The sequence below is a fragment of the Brassica napus genome, chromosome C6 (genome assembly GCF_020379485.1).
Source record: "Brassica napus cultivar Da-Ae chromosome C6, Da-Ae, whole genome shotgun sequence".
NCBI classification, from domain to species: domain Eukaryota; kingdom Viridiplantae; phylum Streptophyta; class Magnoliopsida; order Brassicales; family Brassicaceae; genus Brassica; species Brassica napus.
The window spans coordinates 44716021-44739565 of record NC_063449.1 but is presented as its reverse complement, the minus strand read 5'-3'; the positions used below and the strand labels follow the sequence as shown (position 1 = coordinate 44739565).

Genomic DNA, 23545 nt, shown 5'->3' with positions numbered 1-23545 from the left:
TTGGGTTTTCATTTCAATCCTTTTAGACGAATTCAACAACATTTGTAATGCTTTTTTGTTAGTTGTTTTTTTTTTTTTGTAAAATTCATGCATCGAGTAGATCATTTATCTTTGTATATTTGCAGGTTCAATTATATTATGAGCGGTCACAAAAAAAAAATATATATATATATATTATGAGCAACTGGTTCTTAGTACATGGTTCTTAGCAGAATATAAGAACCCGATTCTTAACTTTTAACTGAAAAAGTTAAGAATCGGCTCTTAAATCTCTTATTTAAGAGCCGATTCTTAGCATTTTCAGTTAAAAATTAAGAGTCGGGTTCTTATATTCCGCTAAGAGCTCCGTACTAAATGAAGTGTGGGAACTCTCTTTTTAAGTCACATCTAAACGGAGGCTAAAAGCATATAGTTTATTATTAATGATGGGTGTACATGATGATTAGTTAATCATCATCATCTGTCAATTAATGTTTCTCTGCTTTGTGTGTTTATAGTAAACCAAAAGAATGATTCGCCATGTTCATCATCACTAGTAGTAATATGACATGAAGAAAGCCGCCTGTTCCGTTATATCCTACATGAACTCAAGATCGAGTTTCCTCTTCAGATTAGATCTATCCGCACTGCAAAACCAAAAAAAATCAAGAACTCATCAGAAACCTTGATCCTTAAAACCAACTGCAAAAAGATTAAACCTATTTCTTTTGTAATTACCTGGTGATGGTTAGTCGGTTTGGTGGCCGCTCAGCTAGTATGGTGAAATCTAAAGACATAGGTGCTTGTCCATCATGGCTAGCTTGTTTCATGACATCCGTACTCTTTCCTCGGTCAGGCATCACTCTTCTAAGCTTATGTGCTGGTGACAACACCGTAATAGTTTTGAGTTTACTCTCAGATGATTTAACTTCCTTCTTGTGAACCGCTCTTGGTAGCTTTAATGGGTCGGTAGGAGAAGGTGCAGATGTGAAGTACCTATAAAGAAACAAATGTCAGAATAACCAGTTTCTAATACATTCTCCATAGAAAAAGCGTTACGCACCTGTGTTGTAAAGCTTGCTGAATCGTTATTCTAGATTTGGGGTCATAGGTGAACATCTTTGACAACAAATCAAGACCATCCTCACTAACCATTGGGAATAAAGAACGTAGAGACGCCCCAGGGACATACTGATACTCTACATAATCAGGAAGAGACAACATATCTGGCCACTGATCTTCTTTAGGAGTCCCAAAGGCAGCAAAGATTTTACTTAACTGATCAATATCACTTTTCCCCTGCAATGGTATAAGTAAGCTACACGAAAAAAAGACTAAACATACAAACTGGTTTATGAACACAAACTCACCTGAAGAAAAGGTCTGCGTAACAGAAGCTCGGCGAATATACAGCCAACAGCCCAAACATCAACAGCAGAACCATAGTGTTTGGAACCAAACAGAAGCTCAGGTGCTCTATACCATCTAGTAAAGACCTGGTGAGTAAACTTACGACCTGGACTACCAAATATACGTGCTAACCCAAAGTCTGCGAGTTTTAGTTGTCCACTGGGTCCTATCAACAAGTTGTTCGGCTTCATATCTCTGAAACACACACGCAGAAGATAATCCAATCAGTGTAAAAACAAGCATAAAACTTTTGTAGGAGGACCGATTATGAGCATAACATTGGTCTACGGTTCCCAAAACTTTTGAAAAAAAATACATAGATATATTACCTCTAGATTTGTTTAAAAAAATTATTAAAATCTTTACTAAATCGTTTACAACCTCAAAAATCTCAGAATCGGCGGAAGTAGTTGGTAGTACCTGTGCAAAACACATTTGTCATGGCAATACTCAAGACCTTTCAATGTCATTTGGAGGTACGATTTGACGTCAGCAGGGGAGAGAAAGAGATTAGGATCTCGGATGACTGCTTCGAGGTCAGTCTCCATGAACTCAAACACAAGGTGCAAGTTCTCCTTGTGAGGAAAGGCATCAACCAACTCGATAATATGAGGATGTTTAAGCTCTTTGAGTAATTTGATTTCTCTTAGAGCTGTTATGTTCACACCTTCTTTCTCTTTACCAAGTCTTATCTTCTTGATCGCTACAGTTTGTCCGTTCTGCAAGTTTGGGCCAAGAAAAACAAAGTCAGTTTCTTGTCACCCAAGATTCAGAACATTTAAGAGAATATGAACCTTAGTTTCATGGGATCGCTTAAAGAATATTGAGTGAGGAGTCACCTTAGTATCAGTAGCTTTGAAGACGACTCCATAAGTACCTTGGCCAAGAACTTCTTGCTTCAGGTACCTGTCAGCAACTTTCTTTGGCTGATCCTTCTCACTGTATTGATCCACCATATTTTACAAAAACAATGATCGGATATTTAATCTGTTGTTCTTGAAATTGTGAAGGTTTGTGTGTAATGTTGGAGGCTCCGGCTCTTGATATTAAAAAACAAAACAAAAGTAGCCGTTGGGAGGATTTGGAGAGGAAATCGACATTTGAGGGAACAAAATATTCTAAAATATATGAAAAAGGAAAGGTGACGCTCAGGAGATAAAACGCTGGAAGAGTCGACACTACGACGCCGTTACTTTTCCATTTGAGATTTGATCATTTATGGGCCAATTCTTACAATAAGCCCCAAAAATTACTCTATTTTAGGCCCATTACTAATAGGCTGATGATAGACAATACATATAAGACAATGTTTGCACTATCAAATCATTATGCTTATTTTCTTATAAACTAGAGTACAGCCTAAACAAATAAATTAATCTATAAATTAATTTAAAGCTAATCATTAATTCAGTTTTTTATCTAATTATTTTTATAAATTAACAACTCTATAAATTAGTAGAATACTGTGATTTCAATAATATTCGTTTATATAGTAGGTTATATTATATAAAAACATACTTTTATGTGCTGAACATGTGAGTGTTTTGTTTACCAAAGAAAGAAGAAAAAAAACATGCGAGTGTTCTCATGAACCAGAAAAACATATAATTATAAAAAATTCCGGATTATGCGAGGTTACGTATTTGTTTGTAAATCATTTCTCTTTATATCAATATTCGAAAGACTTGTTGACAAATAAAAATTCAACTTTATTTCATCGGTCTGAATTGTGAAAGAGACCAGACTTGTTGTGGGGGTAAATACGACAAGTTAGTTGTAATAAATTTAACCATAGATTATCTTTCAGAGAATACAAATTCCATCGTCGACGACAAAAAAAAGAGAAAAAAGAATACAAATTCCATATTTTCGTGCCCACATCATCTAACTTAATCCTGACCGCACATCAAACTATTTCGTGATTTAGTTTGGCACTATTACGGTTAATTATTTCTTCTAGACATCGAAAATACATTTGTATAATATAAACAATTTGGTAGGCCACCTACATTTTCAAAGTTAGACCTTAAAATGTAGTGGACAGTGGGCTAGTAGTTGAAAAAAATAATTAGTATTACAAAATAATGTTTGGTGAGAACACAAAAGCCAAGAAGGACGCATGTGACGCGTAGGGAATCTAACACTAAACAATGTCAGACCATTCCCATGCCTTTACAGATGCACCCACCTGTTTATTTTCTCCTATTTTCATTTTATTTACTACTATAATTATCATTCTTTCCCCTTCAGTAACGAATATCTAAACCTACTATATCTACAACTCTCTATCATTTCACTTCTCCCAAAAACTTGATGGTTCTTATTTCGTTCTCTCCTTCTCTCTAGATCTGGTTAACTAGGGTTCTTCAGATGGCTTCTTCAAAGCTTTTTCTTTATTACCGAAGTTTGTTTCATTTTATTCAGTTGGTTTTATTGATTAGGTTGTCAATCTTTAATTTTCTACTCTTCCGCTTTACGTTGTGGTCTTAATTTCTATGCCTCTTTCTATTATCTCTAACGTAGACTATATAGATTATGTTCTGATGACAGAAAACTTTTATGCTAGTTTATTAGTTCGTGCTTTTTTAGTCTCCATGGTTGTTACTCATGTCAGATCCACAACATAGGTGGATTTTTGATTTGCAAGCATCTTTATTTGGATAGATCTTTGGCCTTCAAAATAATTTTCTTGAGAACAAAAAAGAAGATTGAAAGTTGAAAGTAGAGCTCCTTTAAGTTCAAACGAGAGTTTAGTAGGGTAAAGAAAAGCTGCTAAGCTATGGATCCCATAAGCCCTAATCCTTATAGAGAGAAAAAGGATTTGGTTATATGGCTTGCATATCTTAGGAGCTTTAACTTGCCCTTTAATTGCTTTTACTCTTCTTTGGATTGAAGGGAGCTCTACATCTTCATTCTCTCCATTTAAATTTAATTATCTACATGAATGATTGAATTGTTTGTTTTCCAGGCTTTTCTGTGTTCATAAGCATTCGTCTAGAGGATGGTCCTCTAGTTAATTTTCCGATTGTCTTTCTGTGGTGATTGTTTAAGTCTTGTGGTTTTAAATTACACGTCTGCCCCTAAGTAGCTAGGGTTTATGTATATGTGCGAAGATCGTCCATGTGTACTTATAACTTTCTAAAAATTTGGTTCTTTGTTAACAAATGCAATGCCTTTCTTTATGATTAAATCATCCATCTTAGCACCTAACTATTGCGAGAACAAACCTCTTCCCGTATTAAACAAATATAATGATCTGATTAGATATCTGGTATCATAAGTACTCCTTAATTTATCTCAAAATATTCATTTCTCAGATTGTTTCGTATAACCATTAACAATGTAAGATTTGAGAATCGTAAAATAAATCAACATGTAACAAAAAGATCTTTTGGAAAAACAAGTAGACTAGTATGAGAAAGAACTGTTGACAAGCTAAATAAATAGAAAAGAAGAAAAGCAATTTCTGTTGAGGAAAATTATTTCACTATCTTGTAGTTTTAATAATTAAAATTTGAGGAATATAAGTTAATTCTTAGCTGTAAGTATAAATGTAAAATGGTTACTTTTTGAAGACATAAATTTACATTATATGTCGACAGGCTAACTATCTATATATATAAAGTTGGCTTTTTCCCTTCTTATGACATGCGAAAAGAAGGTTTATTGACATGTGTCTTCATGGTTTTTTTTAAAATTCTTCATTTAAATTATTGCAATTTGCTCCATCAATTTCTAATTATGTACTATCTAATCTTTCTCATATTTATTGGTCCCTAAAATTCAAGAAATAAATAAAAGAATATAAATATATTTTAAATATTTAATTTATTAACAATTCAAAATAGCATAAACTTTCACCATTTTATTATTTACTAATTTTTATTATTTCATTTACAAATTATATATTTATTTCACTATTAATATCATAAAATAATCAAACTAAGAATAAGAAACTAGAGCATCAACGCAAATAACCAAGAAAGCGGGACAGAGAAAGAATAATAATCGAAAGGCCAAAGCCACCAAAAAGCAGGATGATATATGACTAAAGCACTGAAATCACAACCAGTAGCTAAAAGGTAAGAAACACCTCACAAACTAAACAAGAACATACAAGATGGCCATGCAAGTGCAAACCACGAAGCTCTGGATAGAAGTGACCAAAGCTCCAAGAGACTAACTCCGCACACCTATACCAAAAGAAATATAGAAAGAAAAGAAACAACTTGAGAGAGAGAGAATGAAAGACAACCACTCAGAAATCAGAGACTAAACTTGAGACCATAAATAACCTTCCAAGCCCACATAGCATACACGAACGAAACCTGAAGTGGCAAACATGGTGAAAGGGAGAGCCACCAGAGATGCAATGAAAGTTGCAAAGAGATGCGAGAATAGAGAGAGAAAGAGAGACGAAACGAAATCAGCAAACTATGGAGCCGTCCTCGAGATATAAAAGAGAACATATAGATCAGAACACCGAAAAATAGATCTTGAAAACCAAGACGAACAGAGACACTATTGACGGTAAGCCAACAACGATGAATACAACATCAAAGACGACTAAACTCTGGCCCAACCAAAGAGACGCAGTTCCAAACATCAGCTGAAATCTAAGGAAGAAGAGGACCTGTCAATATTGATTGGAACAACCTACAATGCCGTGAGAATCAACCGAACAACTGAAAACTCATAAACCTGATCTACAACAAATACCATATAATCTCACATGTGAAGAAGGCAAAGAAGAATAAGAGAAAGAGGTGAATCTTTTTCCGGTGATGGTGAGAACAATCGCACACCAGAAAGGTAACGAAATACATAGACCGTGACAGCTCAAGGTCAAAATATGGGGAGAGGGCATAAAACATAGTTATAATTTTCAAAAAAATAAAATAAAATAAAATACAATTTTGACGCTGAAATCGTTAATCTTATAATCAACAAATGCGTAGATACAAAGTTATTGAAATTCAATATTCTTTTACGTTAGAGGCTCACTTCACTACTAACAAGTACTATACAAACAAAAACAAATTATTCAAAAAACAAACATAAAATATATTAATATATCACCTACTACTACAAAACACACTAAAAATACCAAGTAATACTCTTAACAAATAAAAACAACGACAAAATTACATTATCCAAAAAATCATGCTCTTAGCAATAATAAAACAATATTACGCGCGAACATTCCCGTATTGATTAATATACCATGGATCTTCTAAAAGCTTTAGCCATACCGAAAATCTTAGACTCGAATGAATATACTTCAAACATAAAATGTAAAATGCACATAAATTCCAAGATTTTGAGAACCAACAAAAAGCTAAATCTGTAGTAGTATAGTTGATGACAACAAAATAGTGAATACTGAAATTTGAAAATTGCAAGTTTTATCATACATTCATACTAAAAAGTAATAATAAACGGATTATATACGTTGTTAAAGAGATAGTATACTGGTGATTTAAGTAATTTGTTATTTTCTCGTGTTGTTGTTCAAAACAAAGTTATTTTCTCTTGTATATCTTATTTTTCAAGGTTTTATAAGGTAAGTTTTGATGTTGCAAGGTATGGTTTCTTTCGAGATATGATCCTAATATACCGAAATATCCATTGACGCAAGTTTAAATACCCGTTCGAAAGGCCCACATAAAGGCCCACTATTAATGTGTCTGCTTTTCCAATCTTAATCAATCGAATCTAACTGTGAACACTAAAGTTATTTGTTGATTACGTTAACGATATTGTTAAGAACTTTTTAGTCTCCTTCAAAGATCATAATGGTACATGCCCTTGCATTAGTGAAAACGACTCTTCCAAGAGAATCATTATATGATGTTTCTAATATTTTTTTCTGAAAGTTAAGTTAATTAATCCTTGTTTTGGGGCCTGGGCATACCTTTTCCTTTTCCCGCATACCTTACTTATCAGTTATCACCAAGGATCTATCATCTATGGGGTGAAAATTACTCATCGTCAACGTATTTGTTAACTTGTTAAGTAGCTAATTTACTGAAAAAGAAAAGTGAAGTTACCGTTCAAAACCTTTATGAAAAGTAGTTAGTGCTGGTGTCATATCACGATCATCTACAAAGTCTGATTGCGGTGCTAAACAGACAAAGTCCTAGAATTAGAAAATATTCAGTATTTAGATTTAACCACGTATTTAAAATTGAAAGCAGCCAAATATTCGGAGTAGCATATATATTTATATCAAAGCTACTTCTTTTATACTCTCTCCGTTTCAAAAAGAAAAATTAGAGGTGGACATTTTACTCGATATCCGAAACCGCACCCGAACTCGATCCGAAAAATCCGAACCGAAATCCGAACCGAAGTAGCAAAATATCTGAACGGATATTGAATTAGGAGAGATTGGATATCCGAACCCGAAAGGATAATATCCAAACTCGAATTGATATCCGAAGATAACCAAACATATGTATAATTAACTATATATTTCTAGTTTAGATCTTTCATTTTATATAAAATATTTATATTAATACTACACATAGTTTAAATTCATATGATATACATAGAATTACGGAGAAAATGATTTGCTACTCACTTAAAATGCATGTCAAAATTTTTATTTCAAGAATTAACAAAAAGTTACTTCCAAAATTTAAAAACAATAACCAAATTAATGTTTTTTTAGTTTCAAAATGTTATGTCCAAATCTATTAACCATTCAATCTATTAAAAATAAAAAAAAATAGTTAAGTGAAATTTATATTTTTAAATATAAGAAATTTGAGAAATGAAAAATTTTAATTTTTTTTTCAAAATTTAAATATCCGAACCCGATCTGAAATAACCGAACCCGAAGTAAAAATACCTGAACCCGATCCGAAGTACAGAAATACCTGAACGGGTTCTATATCTTTATACTGAAATATCCGAAAATCCGAAATATCCGATCCGAACCGAACGGGTACCCGATGCCCACCCCTAATAAAAATATTATAAAAAAAACTTTTGTTTCAAAATGATACATTTTTTTCAATTTCCAATACATTTTTTGTCAACTAATAATGATTAATTGTAAATTTCAAGAAAATTAATTATATTTTTTGAATTTTTACTGATTTAAAATTATAGGAAATAAATAATTAAAAAAAATATGTATTTAGTATTGAAATTTAATATGTTTTATTAATTTATGTGAAAAGGGTAAAACATGTATTATTTTGAACGGATACGGATGAATTATATAACCCAAAGATTCAATCGCAAAACGGATAACTGTCAAATCGTTATTTAGTGCTTATCTACGCATTTATTAGTTCATGAACCCGTTCTTTCTCACTCCATTTACTCCTCCTCTAAGTCAACCCTTACGAGAAACGACACACCACTATCACACATCAGTACACTTGTCGTCGTGTCTTGATATCATTTCAACTTGGTATCAAGAATCAAGTGCTGGCTTAATCAAGTGTTATAGTGGCATTTAAGTATCCATATATCATACATGGACAAAACCATTTTCTATAACACCAAAAAACATAGTCTACTTGCATCTCAAATCCCGATTTTTGGCAAATCACAAATGAAATAACTACATATGTTTTACGAATAAGATACTAACCGGTAACCACTAAATAATCACTTCTCCGCTAGCGTTCGATATCTTTCTTTTGTTTCGTAATTGATAGTAAAAATAAAAGCTCGACGAATTGTGTTTTAACAAAAAAAGTACATATAGCTAAATTTCCAACCCCTCGAAGTAAACTGTTTTGGAAGGTTCGATAACATTTCAAATTTGTTGTTGCTTTAAATTTTTATTCCTTGTATCTATTTGCATAACTTTGAAAGAGGTTGGTCGATGGTTAATTGCTGAAAAAGCTCTTATAGATTGGACGGTGCTTTAGGAACTCTACCCTCTCTCTAGAACTTCTCTACCGTGTACAGTGTTTCCGGCCGGCGGAATTGGCTCCCATAGCCACTGTCGGTCCGGTTTCTTTCTTTCTTTCCCTCTTCATGTTTTGATATCTTTTGGGTGGGAGAATGCTCATTTGTGTTTCTCCCCTTTTTTGGTGTTTATGTGATCGATTCTTTGGATCCGGGAGATGGAGGCTAATATAGTTCTGTCGTCGCTGGCTTATGACTCCGGGGGTGGAGGCTTTCTATGCTTTGCGTCGCCGGCTTATGATTCCGGGAGGCGGTGGCTTACTCAGCATCGCTATCGCCGGCTTTGGTCTTGGGTTTTGTTCTTTGTCGATCTATGAATCTGTGTCTCAATCGTTATTCGGCCTCTCGATCTGAAATTGTGCTGGATGTTGGTATGTCGGCGATGGAGGATTGATTGCAGGCGTTTTAATCTATGGTGACTTCGTAGATCGGGTGCTGGTTTCCGGTGGCTCTGGATGAGATCTCGGGATAGTTTCGATGACACTCTCCATTGGAAATAGTCCAAGCGGAAAGATGGGTGAGGAGGTCTTAGACTCCGGTTTGTTCCGGCGAAACTTGTGGTTGTTTCATCTTCTTCGGTGATGTCTTGGTGTTTGGATCATTTTGATCGGGTGACATGTGAGCGTCCATACTCTTTGCTGGACGCGTGGCGATTGGTGGACCGGTTTGGTTTAGCTGCGATCGGTGTCGTGGGTTGGGCTTAAAACCCATTTAGTTTTTATTCTTTTGTGTTCGGGTTTTTTTGGTAATATAAGTGGACTGTCTTATTGGGCATTGTCTTTTAATAAAAACTATTAGATGGAAAAAAAAAAAAGATTGGACGGTGCTTTACCCATATTCATACGTGGCAAGCTTCTCGACCTAGATGGCTCGAAGAACCACGTGGTAGCAAGTAGTTGTCACTTTTTTTTTGTCAACAAGTAGTTGTCACTTATTTGGATCATTGTAGTATGTTACGCTTTTATTTCGTTCAGTACCACTGATTCAGATACACATCATAAATGTATATTTTCAGCAGGAAAATAGATGTGGAAAAAATGGAAATCAAACTTATACTCCATTAAAGAAACAATTAATTTTACGTATTTTCTATATAAAAACACAATTACCTATATACCTAACTATATTTTAGCCAATAGAAAATGATTAAATAAAATTAATAAATTTTACATTGAAAATCGAAAACGACACTAACAAAAAAATTTATATAAATAACACTTAATATGAAACGGAAGGAATAGTACATATCAAATGCATAATAATTTATTTTAAAATGGTAAACATCAACACAACAACAAAAACTTCTGTAATTGGGAAACCCATCTACAAAAATATCTAGGTTTCAATATCAGAGTAGAAATTTCAAAACCAGGATTCATCTGATCCCTAAAGTTTTTTTTTTTTTTTTTCCATCTAGTAATTTATTAAGGGACTAAGCCCAAACGGGACCCAACAACAAAACAAAAGCCCAAACGAAAAGGGTCAACCTAAAAAAGGAAAAACAATGGGCGAAGCCCAACCCGTTAACGAAACGGCGCCAAACCCTCCACGCGTCCAGAAAACGCGTTTGGAAGCCCACGTGTTGAAACCCACCCCTTTCGAGAACACGCGTCACCTGGTCACACCACCGCGACCGGCACCGAGAAAACATCGCCGGCGAAGACGAAACCACCTATAGTTTCGACGGAGCACGCCGGAAACTGAGACCATCTCACCCATCTGTTTCGCCTGGACTCTTCAACGGAGAACTACATCGAGACTAACTCGAGATCTCCTATAGAACCATCGAAACCACCGCTAATCGAAGAACCGCATCCAACATATCCTCCTTCACCACTTGGGACCAAGGGTATCAAATCAACATCAATCGAATCACAACTGCGAGATTCAAGAGTCAATTGAGCCAAAGAAGTACAGAAGGTCTTGATTGGACATAATCGGAATAGGCTGGAGAAAGCGAAAAAACAACCATCTCTCGGAAAAACAAAAGCCGGCGAAGAAGAACTGGAGAAGCTTCTTCTTCCCAGAGACAGAGCCCGATGACCGGGAAACAACTTTACCGGAGAAAATCCGGCGAACCAAACCCATAGCTTTCTCTCTCCTCTGTGTCAGATATGAACGAGAGAACAGAGCTGAGAGAGTCTTTTCCATTTATTTAGAAGTTGGGCTTTGTTATCCCTAAAGTTTAAGATATTTGTAAGGATTGAACTAATACTAAAGAAAATAAAATCAGATAACACCTTTTTTTTTTTTTTTTTTTGGGTAAAATGTTAAATAACACCTTGTTTTCGTCTGTAATAAACCAAACAAATGTTTTATAGTAAAATGGTACGTGTGACTAAAAATTCGAGTATTTATTAATGACACAGGTGGTGGTTACGCGACCGACTTAAATTCATTTCTCGAATTTTGAGAAACACTGCAATGCAAACATTTTTTTCAATAAATTAAGAAAACGAGAAGAAAAAAAACAGTTGATATCCAAAACTTTGATTTTATCGTCGATCTTTTCTACTATGAATGTTGTTAAAAAAATGAATGTTTTAATATGCTTTTTACAGTATGCATACAGTAGACTAATACTTAACTATTGCCTAATCTTAGTATTTACAGTATTTATCTACTTAGAAACACATTTAAATATATATATATATATATATATGAGATTTAGAAGATAAGTCAAACTAGGAGAGCTTTACATAAGTGATAGAAAGGTTAATTATAATACAGATACTGAAACTTGATATTAGCTATTGAAAAAATGAGAAAACATTAAAATTTTAATTGCATTGTTCAACATAGTAAATGTACATATATATAATATATACATACGTGTTTTTTCAAATTACATTTTCATAAATTTAGTTAATATATATATCAAATTCCTTATAAGTACATCAATGCTGTTGTGGTAAGAAAAAAAAATGCATATCAAATCTTATATGGAAAACTATATTTCAAATCAATATTTAGAACTTTTATATAAATTAATTCTCTCAAAATCTTTAAAATCCCATGGCCGGATGATATCTAGTATCAATAGTGTATGAACTGGCTATGAATATATGCCACAACACTATTGATATCAGTGCGAATTAAATTATTGATCCTATTCGCTTTTTGCACAACAATTATAGTAATGCCAAATAAGGACGGTTAGACAAAGAATGAAATATACAAATCCATGTATTTTTGTGGTTAAACAATAATGCATGCATGAATTGACATGACCATGGCCACACTGTGCTATAAGCCTATAACCGATATGAATAATTTATTCCTAACTTATTAGCAAGTAATATTCTCTTTTTCTATATGTAGAAACCATTCTAATAATGAAAGATACGAAAGGTTGATCAAATAGGGAATGCATATCAATAATTGATCATGATTTTACACTGTTATATTAGCATAAATCATTTATTTGTAGATACTATTCTGCTTTTGTATAAATTATTCTGATATTTAACATTCATTCCCTAGTCAAGACAATGCTCGACGACAAGTCGTTTGACTTATTTAATAAAATGAAAATTATCAAAAAATCTTTAACGAAAAAAAAAACAATATAAAAACTCGTCAATTTACATATATACATATATGTAAATGTGAATATGCGTGTGGGTCTATATAAATACATTGTGAGCAATCGTGTGAATACCAAGCATTACAATTGTGTGACTATTATCTAAAGCATAAAAACAAACATAAAAATATTTTGAAAGGCCAAAAAAAAACAGAAAATGGGTTTCTATCCATCTTCTTCCTGGTTTCTTCATCCTGAGCTTCAGCATATTGTTTCCAAGATGTCTTACCTTGATTCCTTTTTGTTCTATGTAAGTACATCGATCTCTCTGTCTAGTTACAAGAGCAATCATTTTCATCTTCTAGGAAAACTATTAAATCAATATTTATATTTGTATAATTAATTTGATGTTCTTTTAATTATATATATAGATTGTGGACTTAGTGGACAAGCTAGGATTATGGCACAGGTTTCCAGTGTTACTGGGAGTGGCTTACTTGGGGATACGAAGACATCTACACCAACGTTACAATCTGATACATGTTGGTGGAACCAACGGTCAGCGTTATGACACCGATGAATTCTCTTATCGCACGGCTGATGGCAAGTGTAACCATCCCTCCGATGACTCTGTCGGTAGCCAAGGCACCTTTATTGGCCGGAATATGCCTCCATGTACTTCTCAGTATGGCGTAAGTTTTTTTCTCCTCATTTATATTTACAATTACATTTGCATAACATGCAATGAAACAGTAGTTGAGTATTTGTAGTTTTGTTTTGATCAGATTGTAAATATACATGTCGATCGAATGGATAATAGCTAAATGAAACAGTAGAACCAAACTTTGTGAGGCATTTCACTTTATTATCTCTACTCACTAGTGGTTGGAGTCATGATTTATGATCTTCTTTGCTTTAACTTTATGTATCTTTTTATGGGATAAAGTTTTTGTTTGTTACGAAAGTGTTTTTTTTCTGCATGATTAGCAATTCATATACGAAACTATTTCTTCTTGTTTTTTTTTAATGAATTATTACATTATTTTTTGTTAATCATTACTAATTTGTTTTATGTAATTTATGATGGTTGACTATTACAGATTTTGGATCCACATCCAAGTGTGGTGGCTACAAAGTTGCTAGCTAGAAAAAGATTTATAGACAACGGGGACCAATTCAACGTGATAGCTTGTTCGTGGATTCAGTTCATGATCCATGATTGGGTTGATCATTTAGAAGACACCCACCAGGTTTTTTATTCTCTTGAACCTAATCCCTTGATTATTCAACATTACTTTTCTCCCCCTCCCCCTCAACTTTAGTTTTTTTTTCCTAAAACTTAAATTAAATATATTAATTACCATTTGAAAACCTCAATTAGATTGAGCTTAAGGCTCCAGAAGAAGTAGCAAGTGGATGTCCGTTGAAGTCATTTAAGTTCTTCAGAACCAAGAAAGAACTATCTGGTGATCATCACAAATCTGGTTCTGTCAACACTAGAACCCCATGGTGGTACGTATTTGCTTTCAAATCCGTGCTTAATTGTTGTTTAAATGAGTTCAATTATACGAAAAACTTTTGGAAATAGGGACGGGAGTGTAATATATGGAAATGATGAGGCTGGAATGAGAAGAGTAAGAGTTTTCAAGGACGGGAAGCTAAGAATCTCCGGGGATGGTTTATTAGAGCGAGATGAAAGGGGTGTTCCGATCTCCGGTGACATAAGAAACAGCTGGTCAGGTTTCTCTCTGCTGCAAGCCCTCTTTGTCAAAGAACACAACTCTGTCTGTGAAATGCTCAAAGTAAGTTAGGTTTTATCTTCTTGTGCCGCGAGGAACCACTCTTTATACAGAATCACACTAAGTTTCAACTCTCTCTTTTCAGGAACGGTATCCAGATTTTGATGATGAGAAACTCTACCGGACTGCGAGATTAGTGACATCAGCGGTTATCGCTAAGGTTCACACAATCGATTGGACAATAGAACTCTTGAAGACAGACACACTTACTGCTGGAATGAGGATCAATTGGTATGGATTCTTAGGGAAGAAAGTGAAGGACACGATTGGTGCAAGGTTTGGTCCAATACTTAGCGGATTAGTTGGTTTGAAGAAACCAAAAGATCATGGAGTTCCTTATTCTCTGACCGAAGAGTTCGTTAGTGTCTATAGGATGCATTGTCTTCTACCAGACACACTTATCCTCCGAGATATGAGTCCTGAGAAAGTAGACAAAGCAAACCCTAAAATAGAACGAGAGTAAGACACAATCACACATAGAATGTTTTGATACACTGTTTAGGTCAGGTCCAAGTGCAGTTTTTGACATTTTGTTAACCTAGAAAGAATGTTTTCAACAGGGTACTGATGACTGAACTGATCGGGAAAGAAGGCGGGAAAAAGGGTTCGAAAATCGGGTTTGAGCAGTTACTAGTTTCAATGGGACACCAATCTTGTGGTGCATTGACATTGTGGAATTACCCTAATTGGATGAGGAGCCTTGTTGCTCAAGACATCGATGGAGAAGATAGACCTGACCTAATAGATATGGCTGCCTTGGAGAGTAAGTTAAACCAAATTCTAACTTCTTCTTCTCCTTCTCTGACCGATTGATTTATTTTTTCCTCAGTTTATAGAGATCGAGAGAGAGGAGTTCCTCGATACAACGAGTTCAGAAAGAATCTGCTGATGAGTCCGATAAGCAAATGGGAGGATCTGACAGATGACAAAGAAGCTATCGAGGCTTTAAGGGAAGTGTACGGAGACGATATAGAAAAGCTTGACTTAAACGTGGGCTTGCATGCAGAGAAGAAGATCAAAGGATTCGCCATTAGTGAAACAGCTTTCTTCATCTTCCTACTCGTAGCCTCCAGGTTTTTAGAATTATAGTACTACTTTTATCAAAATTTTCGTGCATAACAAGTAACTAGACTCACTTCGCTTTTGGTAAATGATAATTAGGAGGTTGGAGGCAGATCGTTTTTTTACGACGGATTTTAATGAGAAGACGTATACTAAAGAAGGGTTGCAATGGGTTAATACAACAGAGACTTTAAAGGATGTAATAGACCGACACTTCCCGAGTTTAACGAACCAGTGGATGAGATGTACGAGCGCCTTCTCTGTCTGGAGCTCAGATCCTGACCCAACCAAATGGCTTCCTTTGTACCTACGGTCCGCGCCATAAGCTGTTAGATGCTGCGTGAGACGTGTGTATAAAAGTGTCATGTGGTTGGTTCTTTGGTATACCTTTTGTGCTGGGCGAATTTGTAGTTGTGTGACATTGTATATATGAATAAAAATCATATGAGTAGAAGAGTTTTAATCATCACCAAATCAATTTCTCCAATTTCTCGTTCTAGAACTTCAATATAATTCTTTTTTGTTACCACCTTCAAAAACTACAACACATATACAATACAAGCTCTATAAATTAATACTCGATAAACTAATAAACACGGTAAATTAATAATGTTCTTCGGTTCCGAGTTGGGTCAATTCAAAATATGACTCAAATCGATAAAATAATAAGATAAATTAATAATTTATATATATACATAGTTTATATAAATAAATAAAATGTATTGTTTATTTTATATTCACAATAAAATTCATCTATGTTTCTAACACTTTAATATATTTTTGATAACATTTAGTACAATTATATCTAAAATAACATTTAAATTTTATGAAACATATTTCATATATCCCAAATAATATAATAAAATAATAGAAGAGTCAATTTCCTAAATGTGCATACGGTAAAATCTAACAAAAATAAAATTTTCTAAATTAATAACTCTATAAATCAATAAAATACTATAGTCCCAATATTATTAATTTATAGAGTTTTTGCTGTATAACTATGTTTGAACATGGCTAAGTACAGTATAACCTCTTTAAATTAATACTCTATTAATTAATATACACTAAAAATTTCTATAAAATAATATAATTTTATAGTCTCAAATTGAGTTTTTGGTTCAATTAATATATTGATAAATTAATATCTCTATAAATTAATAAAAAGTTATAGTTTTGGTGTAGTCCCAACATTATTAATTTATAGAGGTTTAACTGTATAGTGATAAAAGACTAGTTTATGAATTGGAAGAATCGTATTTACGAGAAAATGAGTTGCCTCATTTATATGCGTATTTGTATTTTGCTTAAACTTGAGTTAAAGAAGGTGATTATACAAATGAAATAAAACAGAAAGCAAACGCTGCGTATGAGATGAATTTAAGGGCAATGGTGATCCGAGTTTTATGTATATCACATGATTGTTAGAAAAATCATGTATGAGAATCATGAGATGCCCAGACCCATTAGTCTAAAAGTTGACTGCTTGGCTTACAAATCCAATTGGATTGAAATATTTTTCAAGATTTATATTAAGTGGTTATACTGTTGTTAATTTTATCATGTATAGGATCTCTGATATTAGTATAACACCAGCACTATGTATTAGATGCTGTTATTAATAGGGATATTGATCATAACCCTTTATATATTGTTTAATGTTTTTTATAATTTCCAATGTGGGATATAATATCCCTAATAGTTTTGTTTATCATTTACGCTTATCAGGCATAGCATGGGTTTATTTCTTACTTTTTTTACGCCTACTAGTAGCATCACAATGTATTGATCATGCTCTTGATTGACAAATGCTCCTTATATTTCCATGTACCCCTGCTTAAAACTTCTTATTAATGAGTAAGTCTACAAACACCGTTAACAAACTTATAAATATTACCATTTTGTCTACATAATTCAAGCATTTTATAACATCTTTTTTGAAAAACGTAGATATATAGTATGACATCACGTATGTCACACTGATCGCTGTAATTGTAGATTGATGGTTTAAGCTAATCTATAAACATCAGATGACAAAAAAAGTATGACATCGTAAATTCCTAATCCACCATGGCACCACCCTATAAACAGTTTATAAATTGTCAATGATATTTAACATTTTCTACTTTCTCAACAAGGGGGAAGAAAAGTTTAGAGAGAGAGACGAAGAGAAGCGAAATGATAGGTGGGGAAGTGGTCCCAGCACCCAAAAAAAATGTGTGGCTATCACCAATTAGAATGCACCAACTTTTTTTAATCTCTTTATTTATGCAAACAAAAAAGATTGCTTTTTCGGCATTGGATAATTATGACGTGGCTTAAGTCACCACTATACCACTACTATTCACTGCAGTCAAAATTAGTCAAACCCGTTCCCAAAAGAATGTTCTTTTACGGTTTTACCTTCTTCTTTTTTTAAATCTGACCAATCACAAGCAAGGTTTATTACTCGTAAACGTATCGCTTAAGCTAAACATTAACGTGTAGTGTTTCCCTTTCAGTAGCTTTTCTCATTAATACTCTCTGTTCATATCTCACGTACGTAAGTAGACCTGGGCATTTCGGATATCGATTCGGTTCGGTTAGGGTATTTCGGGTTTCGGGTAGTTTGGATAGGGGCTAGGGGATCCATTTAGTACTTGACATATTTTCGGTTCGGTTCGGTTCGGATAGTTTCAGGTTCGGTTCGGTTCGGATAGTAAATGTAGGAACCGGAAAATATCCGGAAAAAGTTCGGTTCTCATTTGGATCCGGTTCGGGTTCGGATAGTTCGGATAATTTGGATAAAATATCGGTTATTTAGGGTAACATATCAAATAATTAGGATGATTTACATAAAAATTTTGGATATTTTGGATTACTTTGGATATTTCGGATAAAACTATCCGGATAGTTTCAGATACTTTTGGGTAGTTTGAATACTTTATAAGAATTTAGTTATCCTCAACTATTTTCAGATACTTTTAATAGAATTTTAAATTAAAAATATACATTTAATGATGTTATATGTATATATAATTAATAATTTTATATATTCGGGTATCCGTTCGGTTCTCGATTCGGTTCCGGTTCGGTTCGGTTTTTTCGGATATAAAAATATAGGAACCGTTCGGATATTTGAGGGTATTGGTCTGGTTCCGATTTCGGGTATTTCGGTTCGGTTCCGGTTCGGTTCTTCGATTCCGGTTATTTTGCCCAGGCCTATACGTAAGCAAACATACTCGAATATTCACACTAAAAGCTTTTAGTTGTTGGCTTGCGTTTCTGTATAATAAATAAACAATGAATTTGTAATCAGGGAGTTCAGTGGTGACGTGTGATATAAGGAGTGGGCAAATTATTTGAGCAAAACGAATCTTTTGTCAATCAAAATACATTTTAAAGTTTTTGAACAAAACTGAAGCCGCCCAAAATTTAATTGTTGGCCAACTACCCTTCAGCATTTAAACTATACAATTATTTCCCCCTTTTTTTCTATTGAAATACAAATTTCTATAAAGGTAATAAATGTAAACTGTAAACTGTAAAATAATTTAAAAGGGAGATAACTTATAGTGTTAGGTGTTGTTACATTTGAGGATGAGATGAAACGGTATTACAAACTAGTGTTTTTATCGTATCTATTCTAGTTAAAACCCTTCAATTATTTATGTCGCTAAACTTAGACCAAGATATGTCATAATCCTTGTTAAACTTTTGGCAAAGTACATGTTATAAAAGTTACAATCTTAAAGTTTTCAGCAGATGACTATATAGTGGAAACAAAACAATGCAAACTCTCCATACATAGACTTAAATGTTGGTTTTCTGAAACCTCACAATCGTCAATCGTGTGGACAGAATGAGCTGAGCCGAGATAGTTTAGAAATATTCTGTATAGAAATCCGGAATTACCAATACATAGTTAATATAATAATAAATTAATGAGAAATAAGAAAATGTGAAGTAAATGTGTGGTCGACTATTGGCTCACAGCTCACGTTGGATACAATGATTGACTAGTTGCTTATACCACACATGCAAACGTGTGGTCGTCCATATTTTGACATGATCAATAGATACATAGCGGCAGAGATCTCTACTTTTGTTGTAACTTGTAACCATTAGATAGACTAATCAAATTTTATGTGTTCACTATACATTTACTTGTCAGCACTACATAAGTAATGGACGACGTGGCCATATCTCATGCACAGAGTTTTATGTAGTTTATGTTTTAAACTTTAAATAAAACTTTAAAGTATACTATTAAAGTTAATTCCGTACAACAAGAAAAATAAGTGAGTATGGAGCAAGAAAATTATTTATGAAAAGCAACTATGCTGTGCACAACCAAAGTCGAATTTACCTAGTGGTAAAGAGATCGAGGTTGTAACTACTGCAACTTGAATTTAATTCACGATAGAAAAGACTATTTATAATGCTTGGTTTCTGGAAAAGATTTTGACCGAGCGGTATGCTAATAAATCAATTAATAGTTGTTAGGACTTTTACAAACGGCAGCGTTGTTAGGCATTTCCATTCCATTCCATTTTTTTTTTTAAATGGAGTAAAAATGAATATAGAGTAATGAATGTTCTAATCCAATTTCATATATCATTCCATAAATAGAGTAATCTATTTTTTATTTGTTCATCACTCTAGTATAGAGTGGAAAATGGAGTAAGATTAGAGTAATTTTATTTCATTTTTACTTTTACTCGATTTTGAATGAAAAAATGAAGTTTTAAGTTGGATGCTCTTATAAAATAAAACCAACGAATACTTAACTCAATAATTAATCGAATTCAATAATATCCTGAAAGACAGTGCATTATAGACTTTTAGTATATTTTCTCACGTGCATAATAACGTAGTTATCTTTTCATGCGAATATTCAGAGTTAAATTCTCTTTTCATTTTGTTTTTTTTCCTCGGAATTGACAGCTTATTAAACAATAAAGCCAATTTCTAGTCATTCTCAGTATGGAAAGTTATATGCGTTAATTTTGCTGTTACATTATTGTTTTTTTTTTTTTAAAGGGCTACTGTGACATTAATGGTTACTAGAGGCATCCACTCCGCGTTGTAGACATAGTTTTTGTTTCATCTCAATATTTTTGCTAGAGTTATTGTAGTTGTGAATTTTGCGTTTTGAGTTATTTTTCAAGTTTTTTTATTGTTATAAGGTTAGAGTTGTGATGCTGAACTATGTATGCATGACTAAACAGTGTTAGTAATGTGATTGATATAGTTCGTGTTGTTGTTTGTTGTGTCACTGAAACTTATTGTTTGTTTGTTTTTTTAATTTATTTTTTGTATTGTTGAGAGTACATAAATTATATTAAAGTTGTTGAGAGTACCTTTTATTTCTGGATATTTTTTCTCCAGTTTAGTCGTGTATGTTGTGTGTATTAAGTAATAATTTTTATTATTTTTATTATGTTTGTTATATGTTTTTATTTTATTTGTAAACTTGTTGCTTTTACCGGACCTTTAAAACAAATATATAAGGACTTGTATAAATAACTATAAAATGAGTGACAGTTCTGAGTATTTGGGTTTTAATGAGTTTTAAATGAATTTATGTATTTCTCATAAAAAGACAATAGCATTGGCCTGTTGATATTGGACATGTAAACTATTTTTATAAGACAAGAGGAGTGAGCATGTGGAGCTGTTGTTGCCGCCTTTGTGTCTGTCGGGATTGTCTCTTGTATCTCTTGTTGTGACTGTGTTTGTTTATCTTTTATTTGATGGGTAATATGTAAACAAAAATCATTGTTAGTTGTATTTATCAGAGTTCATAACTTACTCTGCTTTTTTGTTTAGGTAATTTCACTGATCTTGGTTGTCGTCTTCGTCTTCTTCGTTGCGAAAGTAAGTTTGTAAATTGTTAAATAGCTGGCCGTGTAGTTTGTATTTGTTTAGCTGACTCGATGTATGTGTCGTTGCGAAAGTAAGTTTGTAAATTGTTAAATAGCTGGCCGTGTAGTTTGTATATGTTTAGCTGACTCGATGTATGTGTCGTTGAGGTAATTGATTTGGTATATTTGTTTTGAAGTTTGTTTCTAAGATTAGACAAAAAAGAGAGGTGATCATTAATGATTCATATTTTTTGGAATTCTAGTTTTTGGTGTTTTGATTGTTTGGGTTGTTGTGGTTTCTTTTAAGCTGTAAAATAAAGGTTTGGGTAAAATTAGTTTGATAAGTAAGAGAGATAAATAGACGACCACAAAATTTGGGTAGGAAATATTTTTAATTATTGATGTTAGCACAATATAGATAATAAATAAAGGGAATTGTGTGTTGATTGTTTCTTACGGATCAATGAGGAGACGGATAACGACTCGAGTTGTTTCTTTGCTAAGGTCAGAGCATTGGACAGAACGGATTTGCCCAACCACATATGCGAGTTTAAATATCAGTTATGATAACGAAACATATTATAAACCCATATGCAATATGATAATATACCAGGGAGTTCTAGGATTGTGTTCGCAATCAATTGAAAATTGTCAAACAGTCTAATTATGATTGGAGATGGATCTCAGGAGCCCCCGTGATGACTTCATCAATAACAGTTGGTGAGATGAAACGAATGAGGAATGGATGATCAATTATCTTGTACATACTTGAGCACCTAGCAACCTCAAAACAATCGACTTTCACAATGGAACCGGCTTTCAGAGATGGCATGTAATGATTAGCACGTCTGGAGGGAATAAACCCTTGAATCACGGAATCTGCAAATAATATTATTTAACAAAGAATCAGGAAATCAATTAAAAACAATTATATTAAATAAGTGTGATTAATCGAAGATTAACTTACCTTTTCATCAAGGAAGAGAACTGTGATTCCCATAAACTCACTGTCTTTCTTGAAGTTCAGGGAATCTCATAAGCGAGGAGGTGAGAGACTATGCTCTGACTACTACGACCAACACGGAAAGACTCGAAGGTTGAGTGACGGATGTCGGGAACGCCGGTTTGAGGAACTGGAGAGGCAGAAAGACATTTTATAGAAGATCGTTAAAGCTAAGAGGAATCAATGAGTTTTGTGGAGATGCAAATTGGATTCATCAAAGATGAGAATCATATATATAGGTTTACATAAAAGCTACAAATCATGAACTAAGATCAAGCGATTTAAGATGGGGAGATGAAGAGCTCACCGGTGAAAAAATAGATTACGAACAGACACACAACGCAACTCTGTAACTTAGACTTGTCTAAAACAATGATGAAAAGAACTCTAACTCATGTTAAACGAAGACAATTTACAATATGGAAAAACTATAATTGTTGTTTTTTTCATATAATGTGATGAACCTCATCTAAAAATGAAACTCATAATACACTTGTAGGCCCGGCCCACAGAGAAAACCGAAGAAGTAAAGGTTTCCGACCTTCATAATTATATATTAGTTTCGGCCATCAATGTACAAAGTATCCTTTAGTTTAGTGGTATAAATGTTGGTGTTTATATCTTAATAACCCGGGTTCGAGGCACAAGCTTAACACTTTTTTCACACTTTTTAAAAGTGGGACCCACCAAAATGCTGACGTGTCGCCTCAGGAAAGAGGGAACTGTACTATTATATTATAGATTCCTTTATGCTCAAAAGAATACTAAAACCACGTGGTCTTGGCCTAGTGGTAAATGGATTCCAGCTGGAGCTTCCGCCCTGAGTTCGATTCTCTTTGGCCACTCATGGACGCTTTAAGTGGCAAGAAAACCTAGATTTATATGAGTCTCTTGGTGATTAGTCATTGGGTCTAGAATGCCTTTGGGATCACACCAAAGTTAACCAAAATAAAAAAGTATACTAAAGGATCCAAAACGAACATTTAAAAAA

At 33.6% G+C, this 23545-nt stretch overlaps 2 protein-coding genes across 2 annotated transcripts; one reads left to right on the top strand and one right to left on the bottom strand.

Annotated features, from left to right (window-relative positions):
* Nucleotides 1-127: 127 nt before the first annotated feature.
* LOC106405110 (cyclin-dependent kinase D-1-like) lies at nt 128-2345 on the bottom strand. The gene is made up of 6 exons (XM_048759961.1): nt 2267-2345; nt 1810-2143; nt 1350-1584; nt 1043-1278; nt 718-975; nt 128-626 (listed from the first exon to the last, which is right to left on the bottom strand). The coding sequence occupies exons 1-6, from the start codon at nt 2343-2345 to the stop codon at nt 578-580; spliced, it is 1191 nt and encodes a 396-aa protein (XP_048615918.1). The 3' UTR covers nt 128-577.
* A 10610-nt stretch (nt 2346-12955) lies between these two features.
* Nucleotides 12956-16171, top strand: LOC106406278 (alpha-dioxygenase 2-like). The gene is made up of 9 exons (XM_013846902.3): nt 12956-13154; nt 13276-13536; nt 13945-14094; nt 14226-14356; nt 14433-14646; nt 14729-15102; nt 15204-15406; nt 15473-15716; nt 15805-16171. Exons 1-9 carry the CDS (start codon nt 13062-13064, stop codon nt 16028-16030), a joined length of 1896 nt encoding a protein of 631 aa, XP_013702356.2. The 5' UTR covers nt 12956-13061; the 3' UTR covers nt 16031-16171.
* The last annotated feature ends 7374 nt before the right edge of the window (nt 16172-23545 follow it).

Bases quoted from the DNA above. Each gene is read 5' to 3' on its own strand.
- LOC106405110 (XM_048759961.1), bottom strand. From the start codon at position 2,345: ATGGTGGATCAATACAGTGAGAAGGATCAGCCAAAGAAAGTTGCTGAC. The intron at 1,585-1,809 runs GTACTACCAACT...TGTGTGTTTCAG, and splicing joins GACAAATGTGTTTTGCACAG to AGATATGAAGCCGAACAACT. The intron at 976-1,042 runs GTGCGTAACGCT...GTTTCTTTATAG, and splicing joins CAGCAAGCTTTACAACACAG to GTACTTCACATCTGCACCTT.
- LOC106406278 (XM_013846902.3), top strand. From the start codon at position 13,062: ATGGGTTTCTATCCATCTTCTTCCTGGTTTCTTCATCCTGAGCTTCAG. The intron at 14,095-14,225 runs GTTTTTTATTCT...AACCTCAATTAG, and splicing joins ATTTAGAAGACACCCACCAG to ATTGAGCTTAAGGCTCCAGA. The intron at 14,357-14,432 runs GTACGTATTTGC...TTTTGGAAATAG, and splicing joins AACACTAGAACCCCATGGTG to GGACGGGAGTGTAATATATG.